The 12,122-nt window shown below is 39.1% G+C and overlaps 1 protein-coding gene across 1 annotated transcript in view; it reads left to right on the top strand.

The window, feature by feature from the left end:
• Positions 1 to 12,122, top strand: part of COL4A5 (collagen type IV alpha 5 chain) — a 144,317-nt gene that overhangs the window by 42,105 nt on the left and 90,090 nt on the right. Inside the window, exons 5-13 of the mRNA XM_075184344.1 lie at positions 175 to 219; positions 332 to 394; positions 1,329 to 1,382; positions 4,711 to 4,737; positions 6,188 to 6,268; positions 7,883 to 7,945; positions 8,206 to 8,241; positions 8,326 to 8,367; positions 8,619 to 8,711. Of these exons, the coding sequence (XP_075040445.1) occupies positions 175 to 219; positions 332 to 394; positions 1,329 to 1,382; positions 4,711 to 4,737; positions 6,188 to 6,268; positions 7,883 to 7,945; positions 8,206 to 8,241; positions 8,326 to 8,367; positions 8,619 to 8,711 (504 nt within the window). The remainder of the gene's footprint in view (positions 1 to 174; positions 220 to 331; positions 395 to 1,328; positions 1,383 to 4,710; positions 4,738 to 6,187; positions 6,269 to 7,882; positions 7,946 to 8,205; positions 8,242 to 8,325; positions 8,368 to 8,618; positions 8,712 to 12,122) is intronic.

Here is a 12,122-nt window from a genome sequence, read left to right as displayed (position 1 = left end):
GGAGATACTAGGCAGCCATTACATCTAGAATTAACATTTTCTATATTGTCCTTTAATGCTATAAGCACCACACTTACTGATCTCCATTGCCATTTTTTGGCTCAGTAGCTATAAAAATTATATTGCTAATTCTTATTAATGTCAGAATTGTTTTACAACTCCTTCTCTTCCCAGGGACCGCCAGGAATTCCAGGATTTCCCGGAGCACCTGGATTGCCTGTAAGTACAACAGTGTGTAGGATCTAAATCTAATTTCATTTTTCTGACTGTAGTATGTTCTGTTCTGTGCAACACTAATCTTTCTCTTATACAATTATCATTACACTTTCAGGGCCTTCCTGGTCAGGATGGAGCCCCTGGACCTGCTGGTATCCCAGGATGCAATGGGACAAAGGTACATAGATTTAATTCATCATAATAAGTTTGATATTCACCCGATCCATTGAGACTGCCCTAATAATAAGAAAGTTTATTGCCAATTAAGGAAAGCATAAGATGAAGAACAGTTATAAATATTACTAATTCAATCACCTTGGAAAAATAACTTTACAAGACTATGGAGGGTATTTACTAAACTGCGGGTTTGCAAAAACGCAGATGTTGCCTATAGCAACCAATCAGATTCTAGCTGTCATTTTGTAGAATGTACTAAATACATGATAACTAGAATCTGATTGGTTGCTATGGGCAACATCTCCACTTTTTCAAACCCGCAGTTTAGCAAATAAGCCCCTATGACTTAGACATGTTGTTATTTCTTTGCACACTGGCTTAAACTGGATCGGTACAGAGATATAGTGACCCTTGGACTAATTAGGTTATCTAATTAAATGAGCCTTTGGAAAACCAGGCTTGGCTTTTAGCCTATTTCTTAATGCTGTCCAGAGTTGGACTAGTTCTGCCACGCGGCTCAAGCAGCGAGCAAAAGGTTCCATTTCCAGGCAACCGTCTGGTTGTTCAGTGTTCGGACCGACAGTCGGAGCATATATCATCCTGTTAATATGGTTGAAAGATGATTGTACACACAGATAGTAGTGATGTTACAGCATAAGTGTATATGCCTGGATTGCCAAAATAAATAGACAATGTGTACAGAGTGTGATGAAACTGCAAGTCCCAGCATACCTTGCCAGCTATCGATTGGCAAAGCATGCTGGGTTTGTAGTCTCACAACACCTGGAGAGCCACAGGTTGTCCATGTCTGGTCTATACTTTTAGCTCTACCACTGGAGCAAGACTTTGGATTCTCTTGATTTGAGTGGTAAAATATATAAGAATGACATGTCTGCATTGTTCCTACAGTCTTAATGCTGGTCTCTAATTTGTAGGGAGAACGCGGCTTTTCCGGAGGTCCAGGTTTTCCAGGTTCACAAGGTCCACAGGTAAGAGCCGAGATGTGTATTTATTGCATCCAATTGAAGGATATGCCCACCATTTGTGGACATTTTAATGTTGAATTGAATTAGATCCTAAGAGTAGTATGTTTATTAGTGAAATCACAACCTAGTTACCTTATTTTATTCAATCCACTCCATAGTAGAGGTTATAATGCACACTACTCGCCTGTATGTTTTCTATATTAGACATGCCCCCAACACCCACATCACCTTCCTCATATCATATTCCACGTTGGGAATATGAAAGCCACAAATTTGGTAAGACAGTGTCATGATGGGATTTTAATACTAAAAAATGACCCATTGGGTCTAATCAAGTTAAATATGTAAAATACACAAATGATGTACATATTACTTTAATAAACAAAAACACTGTACAGAGAGATGATGAAAAATTCTTATGTAATAATTATATGGGATAATGTTCCCCCTACTGTAAATTATCATTATTATTAAGTTGCTGAGGAGTTCCGTGTCCGTATAAATACAAGAGGCCTTAGCTGGCTTCTGATATCCACAGTAATTTGCAGTGGAGGTGGTGTTATACTTTATAATGCACAAGTTTTCCTAATGGACACACAAGATGATGATCATTTATATATATCATTTACAGTTCTTTATACATATATTAGCATATGCAATCACTTGTGTAATATATTAATATTACTTAGTATATTGTAAATTGGGTTGTATTTCCTTTGTGTTGGTCCATCTGAAAATACTGGTTGCTATTTACTACACGAGGTAATGAAGACTTGCTTGGGATACTGTGCAATACAAGACTTCTACCACTTTGAGATAATCAGCAGTTATTAGGCAATAGCTCCTAATATATGTATGGACTAAATGCATGGAAACCTTTATATACTGTACAGATTTTAGTAATTGTTATGCCTCACACACTTTCCTTACACAACCTATGGGACCTTCTTCAATCAGGCTTTCGTTTCCAACACTCCACAGAGACTGCAGTGACAAGGTTGTCAATTATTTGATCACTGCTAATTCTAAAGGCCATTACTTCATTCTAATTCTCCTGGATCTCTCGGCTGCATTTGACAGTGTTGACCACTCTCTTCTCATACAAACGCCACAATCCCTAGGTCTTCAGGATACTGTCCTATCCTGGTTCTCATTCTATCTATCTAATTGCTCTTTCAGTATTAGTTTCTCTGCGATTTCCTCTTGGATGTCCTCTCTCCACCTCAAACTCAATCTTTCAAAAGCATAGCTAATAATATTCCCACCCACCAACAGAAGTTACCTTCCTGACATCTTCTGTTAACAACCATACAAAAAACCCTCCCCCCAAACTCGCTTTCTAGGTGCTATCCTGTACTCAGATTTGTTCTTTGTTTCCCACGTCCAATCTGCATCTAAATCCCGTTACATCCATCTAAGCACATATCTCACACAAGCAGAGCTGGATTAAGACTCTGGGGGGCCCAGGGCACTTTAGACAGGGGGGCCCCTAAAATGTACTATGGCTATAATTTTAGACAAATACACAGACCATACTGTGTGCACTACTGTTAGGTGCAGGCAGCTCCCCCTTCATGAGTAGAGCAGTGTGAAGTGGGACATACCTCCCAACTGTCCCTGTAGTCGGGACAAAGTGCTGACTGAGTGGGTCAGCCCCCAAACTCAGGACTTCCCCACCAGAGTCAGGAAAGTTGGCAGAATGTCCTGCTCTCTCCTACCTATTCTTCCCGCTTGTCTGGATCCTGGAATGTTGGTTCCCTGTTTGGAAATAGAATAGGTACATGACATATAGAAATATCAGCAATGAGTGAACACAGTATGCCTCCCTGCCTCTATGCAGTCCGACATTAAATCAAAACAATTCATGTTTTATTATTAGTGCCCCTTTCCTGTAACCAGCCCGACTGTAAAATAATTTTATTCATCTTTAATAAAAAGACCCATTGCCCCCAAACAACCCCAACATTAAATTAATAGTTATCACATTCATTAAATAAACCAATTTCCTACCATACATTAAATAACTTGCATTCACTTTTAAGAAATAGCAATCCTTTTTCCAAAACTCTGCCACACATTTAATTAATAGCGCCCAAACCACCCCAACATTAAATTAATCATCCCACCCTACATTGATAAGTCTGCACCAACCCCACTATTAAATTAAATTGCCCCACCATCACCCCACAAACAAAATAACACCCATTAATTAGCCACTACCTACCTCACACATTACATTGCACAAACCCCTTGTGCCCTCACACACACTACATTGCCACAAGCCCCCTGTGCCCTCACACATTATACTGCCACAAGCCCCCTGCTGCCCTCACACAATATACTCACCCCTAAAATATATTTTGCACGCAGTGGTTAGATTGATTTTTCTTACAAATCGTTCTTCCACTGCTGAACCACTCTATCAGTCTCTACATTAGTTGCCTCTTTTTAACCAAATCCAATATAAAATACTTCTGCTAGCATACAAGTCTATCTACAAGTCTGCACCAACTTATATCCATTCACTTTCCTCAAAATATCTCCCAACTCAACCTCTCCTTTCAGCGCAAGATCTGTGACACTTATCCACACTCATTACCTGATTCCATTCCCGGTTACAGGACTTTTCTCACACTGCACCCACTCTGATACCATTAGACTTTCTTCTAGTCTCCGAATCTGCAAGTGTTCTCTGAAAAATCATATCTCCTGGCAAACTTATCAAGTTCCTCAAGTAGTCTCTTAACCTCCTTAGTCTATTCTGTTCTCTACACAGCTCACACAAGCCTTACATGTGTTCTTACTATACTCAAATAACCCTCTGACCCCCTGACCAACGTTGCTGTGTGACTGGACCACTTTGCCCCACCAAGCACTTTCAGTGGTAGTCATTTTTCCAACAGTGTAAATGTCGGCAGGCTAAATGCAGTTTGACAATGTTGTCAGCAACATTGTGAATGTCGCCAATCACGATGTCACATTAAAAGACCAATGTCTGCGGGTCTGGGGTATAGCCGCCGGACCTGCTGGCATTGGTTTCATAATGTCGGCATTATTATTGGCGACATTGTAATTGTCGCCAGTCACACTGATAACATTGTCCAACTGTCAGCGCAATGGAAGTGTCGGTATTTATGTGCTGATATTTACACTGCTGGAATTATGGAACCAACCCCACTTTTTAACCTTGCAATCTGCGCTCTGGAATATGCTGGCGCTACATAAATAAATGTTGATAATAATAATAATAACAGTGCTTATAGTGTAGCATATAATGGAGAGTATAGCATATATATAGCACATAATGACATTTTTTTAATGTTGTTTTCAGGGTCCCTCTGGATTGCCAGGTTTAAAGGTAAGTCAAGAAAAAACAAAACTTTATTCCGGGTGCTTGTAAAATAGGTAAGGTAAAAGATGCACATTTTAAAATGTGCATACAACATCCTCAAAATTATGTACAGAATCTTACAGTATATAAAACAAATTGGGTAAGTACAGTAAAAAAAGTGACCCCAAAGAGATTAGTTATATTAGTTAGATAAAGACATGCGTAGACAGACAAGTAAACATACTAAATATTCTAATGTTCTGACAATCACTTCTGTCTTACATCAGTAATCTAAGAATCATTGTATTAAAACTGAACTTGAAGAATCCATTAATCCTGAATTGACGGATGTGTTTATATTTAGGTAAACCTGCCCTGCATGCTTTCTGTCTTATCCAAAGAGAAAGCTGTCATTGTATAGAAGGGTGATGCTAGTTTATCCTGCACCACTCAGTGCAATCTGTACACTTCACTTAAAAAACTAATAAGCTCCTTTGGATTTCAGAATCACCTCAATGCATATGATCTATTATCTCTGGATCTTTCACCATCTATATTGGCCTGTGTTACTGAATGTCTATCTGCCATTTCATCTTGGAAGAGCAGAGGGGCATTTGAGAATTCAGAGCTTAGGTCTGCGCCCCTCGTGTTGTAGCAGAGAATCTGATTGGTTGGAATTATACACCAGGGCAGGGCCAGTGATGTCATAGCTGCAATCACTGGTATACCATACTTTATTATTTCAGCTTTGTGTCATATCATATTTCTTTTGTAGTTGTGGGGATGGTGATATCTGTTTGTGGTGTAGGGGGGGAGAAATAATTAGTGTGTATAATTAAGTGTAATTAACCTCTAGTCGAAAGTCAGGACAAGACAACGCAAAGTACCATACTTTCATGGAACATTTTTTGAGGTTTAGTTGTCTTTTAAGCAATAGAATCACTTTGTTTTACATAGTATAAAGTTACACATAATGTATATCTCATTCAGGATAATGGCACAAACAAGAAAGAAAGATCTACCCTGACAATAAGTTGCAAAAGTATATAAATATTGAATAATATTGAGTTATCCTTACTGAGTTAATGGTGTGATAAAATATAAACATTGTATTATATACTGAAATGTTTATAATTTTACCTGAGTAAGGGAAAATAACAGAAATGTATCACTTATATATTCATTTGTAATGTAGTCTGGACAAGACATATATTTTTAGCACCAATAGTTGCCATTGCTAGAAAAATATATTTTCAATACAGATTATCTACTTACAATTAATCACATCTTTTCCTGTTTCTTAAAGTGAGACAGGTACTGATGATAGCTGACAATTTGACAGAAACAAATTGTCCGCCCCCCAAAAAATAGCTTCAGTTGCAGTTTATATTATAACCACTAGAGGTCATCTTTAAACTGTTTAAGGACTAAGGAGAAGCACTGTAGGGTACATCGTAATGCATTTCTTTTCCTCTAGGGGGAGCCAGGAGAAGTAATTTCTTTATCACAGATTGGACAAAAAGGTGATGCTGGACTACCAGGTCTTCCAGGTTTACCCGTAAGTACCTGTGCAATCTTTCATATGGATCAGTGTGTACAAATATTTTACATTATGTTCTCACAAACTATACTTATTTTTTAAAACTATCCAATTATTATGATTTATTTACAGACCTCATAATGTGTTTGTTGCAGAATTCCCATGGTTTTTCTGTGATATATGATGGATATAATCTACCCTCTATTGTAAGATATAAGGATATCAGACATCCCAAAGGAGTACCCTGACCATAATAAAGCACAAAGCTGCAGGCTATGGAACTGCCCTGCAACTTCTTATAACCTTTTTGTTTAGTGAGAGGTAAATTATCCCTTTAGTTTAAAACAAAGCAAGTTCCTTGTATGAATCTAATAACCAGGTGTGTTTTGCCTTCACTGATAGCTATTCATCCCATTATAGAACACTTTCAGAACAAGTTATAATAAGCGGGAGTGCCGCCATGCCAGTACTATCCAGCTATAAGTGATGGCATCACCACCCACCATATATAATGACACATACACCCACCATATATAATGACACATACAGCCACCATATATAAGTACATATACAGCCACCATATATAAGGGCACGTACAGGCTATTTTATATAGATTCATGTTACATGTTTTTGTAATGTTTTAGAAGAACAAATCAAATTGCATTACTATTCTTTCTGAGTCTTACTTACCAGCTGTGGATGTTATAAATCTGCTATGCTCATGGCTGCAAGAGCCTGCTAAATGTTGCACCTGTTAGATGAAGGTTGCCTGCTGTAACAGTTCGAATTAAAGTTTTTTTTTGTATTGATAAGGCCTCTCGTACCTGTACACCATATATATACAAAGATAGTCATCAAAATATTGTAACTCAGTAATACTCCCAGAAATGATGGTTTCTTAACATCTTGACAACTGGCTTCTGTATATATGCTGGTCCTTGTGCTTCAGAGCTGTTTATAAATGGAATGAAAACAAGGCAGTTAGTCCGACCCCACAGTCACTGACAGCCTGGATGTCCGGTGGCGGATCCCGGCCCAGACATTATTACTGACACAAGTGGACGTAGAGTGTTAAGTAGTGAAGTGCTGCACACTGTACTAAGAAATCCCTGAGATGAAAGATTTGGAAAGAATCATGGGTTTTACTTCCTTAGTTTTGCACATATATATATATATATATATATATATATATATATATATATATATATATATATAAATATATATATATATATATATACACACACATACTGGGACTATTTAAGGTGTTCAGCATGGGTTGCTCTCTCCTGCATTGCAGTACTTAGTGTGATCATGTCTAACATTAGGCAGATGACAAGCTTTCCAGATTAACTAGATTTGAGTTATGATGTTCTCCTGATTGGGTATATAATCCAGTAGCCCGTCATAGTTTCCCCCTACGATAAACATGCCTAGGATCAGCTCTGCTCTAATGCGTGCTTACTCCGTGAATAACAAGGCGTAATAACATAATGACATTGTGATAAAGCCACATAAATACATGACATGAAGCAAATAACTTACAATTTAGTACAAACTCTTTTAAATTAGCTGTTATGGTCATAATGTGTTACAGTACTTCCCGTGAAATGAATGTCTATATGTTTTCTGCAGGGTCTGCTTGGCCCCCCAGGAATACAGGGTCCGATTGGGCGTCCAGGACCCGCAGGTTTACCGGTAACTGTTTATTATTATTTATAATTATTATTTACAATGGTAGGTGATGTTTATCTCAGTTGTTACATAATCCCAGCCTCACTTATACTGTACCAGGATTGTTTTCTATTAGATTAGCATTAATTATATATCAATCATATATTAGAGCACACAAATAACATTTATTTATATTTTGCTTCACAAAAAAACATACAAATACAAATATAATATCATAAATAAAAACAAAAAGAATAAGCTTGACACGTGGTTTCCTTTTCCAGGGTCCGCCCGGAACACCTGGAATTCCAGGAGCCAAGGTGAGCAGAGCCTTCTTACACCCTAATAATAGCTTGTTTTTCATAGTACTTCATGTTATTAACTTCTTGCCTGATTTTTTTTAGGGTAACATGGGATTAAACTTCCAAGGATCAAAAGGACAGAAGGTAAGTAAGCTAGCACCGTGTACTACTGTTGTTACAATGCCTTATATTGTATTATTGATATATTTGGCTTATCTAATTAATGTCATTTATTCATGCCAAAATACATCTTTCATGTTCATATATGTAAAAGTCAGATGCTGAGCAACATATGAGAAAAGTGGTGTCTGTTCTGTCAACTGATTACTTCCCATCTGTGTCCAGAGGCTCGCATACCCCCTGAATCCTACCGTAACAAATTGTGGGTTTTTTAGGGTGACTCAGGGCTGCAGGGACCTCCGGGACCACCTGGGCAGTCAACGGAACAGAAGGAACCAGGGGACACTCAGGTTCAGAAAGGTGAAAAGGTAAGTAGCCATTCATATGTACAACATCATTCTTTCCAAGGCCTATGTGTTCTGTCTTTTATAAAACTTACATGGTACAAAAGTGATTAATAATGATCACAAAGGGGGTATTATTAGGGGAATTGTCCCACCCTAAGTTAGACTCTGAGTTGTATATTACTTTAATTTCTTATCCATGTAAAGTTCCAATAGTAAAAATCTACTCAATTAAGCTTCCATGAATTCTCATTGTCAGGTATTTTAAATAGTGAAATTAACATCAATTTCTAGTGATGAATCGCCAACAATGCAAGTTCACACATGAGCAAAGTCCATTGATCTGTAGGCTTATCTTACACTAACCGGTTACCCACTATAATGTTTATTGACCTGATTTAATACTTGCATAAATGTTGACATAAAGACATCCTATCCACTGATCAGTCACCAACATAGAGATGAATACTGTTATTGCTGATGGCTATTTACACCAACAGGGCAAGCTAATGTCCTATCTAAGCACAGGTCTCCAACCAAATGAGTGCATAAAACAACAAGGCGTATTTAATATCCTGCTTACTGCAGTCAGCGCATGTGTTCTGTTTACACCATTTTCATTTTTGTTTTATATTGGCATGTACATGCCACGCTGAGACTTATACTTCATGTCTTTCTTCAAGTCTTTCTGGCTTCCACCTTTCTGAGTTTTCCAACATCAGTTGAACAGTTTTTTCAACATTAATACGTTGTCCAGTACTATGGTGTTCTATGAAGACCAGGTAATAGCTGTGAGGACTATAAGAAGGGTTATGCCACTACATTAAACTAATGCCCTATAAGATTAACTTTAACTCTATGCTATGTACCCTAATGTCCAATGTCTTCTGCATGATGGTAAATGTGCCATACATTGCATAATGTGACACATACATGGGTGAAAACTGTAACATTTCCTGTAGCATTTACTTTTGCTATTTGGGTTATTTCAAGATGAATTTATAGGACTTTTTTTTATAATGGGGGTAGTAGATCTTCTGGATACATTTCTTTAAAATCCCTTTATAAAATGGAAAAAAAACACAAACAAATGACACCACCTACATTAAAACACAATGTAAGAGAAATCTATTTATACATTTCATATCAATAAATCGAAGACATTCTATAAGAGAGGAGAAAGCATCAACTGGTGAAAATCTATCCTAAAAACATGTAAATTAACCCCATAAGCTAATAAAAATACCACTTTTAGCTCCAGTTTATAACCTTAAGCTAATGGTAATTTTTTTTAGAGAATATGGAGTTAATTTACAGAACCCCTCCTCCCTCCAAATGATGGCGTACAATCTGGGCTACTGGCTGGGGGCTGCCATTGTGGTCTCTAACAAAGAAGGTGATGCTAAAATCAAGAGACCTGTTTTGGTATTGGAAATGCTTTGATTGCATTTTAAAAATGATGTTTAATGTTATCACAGTCCTGTTTTGCACACATGGCCTAGTTTTCATGGGGAAGCACATGGATTTGTGGGACAAGATGGTAGTGCCTGAATGAGAGCAAATTTTTGCATCTTCTAATTGGAGGAGCTTTGTGAATTGGGGGTGTTCACTGGTAAGTGCGAGCTAGGAACAGGAATGGGTTTGCTTATGCGCAAACATGCTAAAGCAAGACTTTGTGTTGGAATGAAATTATTTCTAAGAGATCCAAGTGATTAGTCGGAATTTCTCCTTCATCCGGTCTGGGGGACACTGCTTACCATGGGTTGTGGAGGGGAGCTTAGGAGTTGGCACCTAACTAGTTAATTTAGTACTGCTGGCAAACCCCTCCCCTCTACAAACCCCCTGCCTCTTCCTGTCCAGTTTTTTTTAGGTGCCCTGGAGTTGGGCAGCCTTATTTTTTACTGCTTAGTTTAATGTTTAAAAATTTATTTATTTTTTCCTTTACTTTTTACTTTTTTAGGTGGCAGCGCTGGAGTGTGTTCTAATATAGAGAACACACTCACAGCTTGGCAGCGCAGGCATTCCCCGGTCAGCTGAGAGCCAGCGGTTCTCACTGACAGGGGCTAAAGACAAAGTGCCTGATTGAAGGGAGTGACAAGCGGTCTCATGGACCGCTGCACTCCCATAGCCTCCCCGTTAACCGGCGCTGCCATTACAGGCATAGAGCGCTGGTTATCGGGTAATGAAGATGGCGGCGGCCAACTTGGATTTCGGCAGAAGCGCCGAGGAGAAGGGGCTAAACCAAGATTCCCCCCTCAGTCATAGGAGGGGGGCGTCGGATACCTTCCGCTGCGGAGACCTCTGTCCTAGAGGTCTCCACCACTCTGCCACTATTATGATAGTTCTTTTAGAAGAAAGAAGGAGAAGACATGAGAAAAAGAACTACAGGAAGGGGGAGCTAATACATAGAGTTCCCCCCTTCCTTCAGAGAGAGAGATGGTCCTACCCAGGTCTTTTGGCGCCAGCAAAAGCCCGGGAAAAGGAACAGAGCTGAGGAGAAAGCACAGACTGCTGTCAGATCTGCTCCCCAGGGTGGCCTTTGGCTAAGTATCACCTTTATTTACACACATATCTGATGTGGTTATACTGGGCTAGCAGGTTTACTATTATAGCCTCCTACTAGCCTTTGATATTTATGGCCTTTACTATTTCAAGTACAACTTTTAGAATATATCAGTTGTTTACTTGGTATTGCTCTGTTTTTCATTGCTTATTTTACTCTCTCTCTATATTAACTATCTATCTGTATATTCAGCTAGATTTTTTATTACTCTGTGTGCTTGGTGTGCCTTCCTTTATAAATATGACAGATAAGGGAAAGGGCCCTATGCCAAAATATTTCACATGTTCAAAATGTAATGTTAAATTACCTAGTGCTCAGAGGGACCCGTTGGCGCTCTGCACGACATGCGAAGCAGAGGCTTCCACTGCACAGATACCGCAGGTTTCAGTCCCACCGTCGGTGGAACCGGCCTGGGTTACCTCCCTTACGCAGTCGGTTAGCTCTTTAGCTTTAGCTCTGAAGAAGAAGGGGAAATTTATTCGGACACTGACCAAGGTCATTCCTCTGAGCAGGGAGAAGTGTCTAAGGGCCAATTTGTAAACGATTTGGTTTTAGCGGTAAGACAGGCGTTGGATCTCCCGGAACCGGAAGATGTAACCCCCAGAGACAGAAGTCTCTTTAAAAAGGCCAAGAGGAAGGCCAGCCGTTTTCCTCCCTCCGCGGAACTTAGAGATATCGCTGAAGGGGCATGGAAACATCCCGATAAAAGATTTTCTATCCCCAAGAGGTTCTCTTCCCTGTATCCCTTACAGGAAGAAGAAGTGGCTCGCTGGGAAAGTATTCCCAAGGTGGACATTCCCATTGCTCGCTTAGCAAAACATACTTTACTCCCAGCCCCGGGTTCAGCGTCCCTGCCGGACGCCAATGACCGC

Source organism: Mixophyes fleayi, chromosome 9 (genome assembly GCF_038048845.1).
Source record: "Mixophyes fleayi isolate aMixFle1 chromosome 9, aMixFle1.hap1, whole genome shotgun sequence".
Classification (NCBI taxonomy): domain Eukaryota; kingdom Metazoa; phylum Chordata; class Amphibia; order Anura; family Limnodynastidae; genus Mixophyes; species Mixophyes fleayi.
The sequence above is the reverse complement of the archived record's forward strand: the minus strand, read 5'-3'. Positions and strand labels throughout refer to the sequence as shown.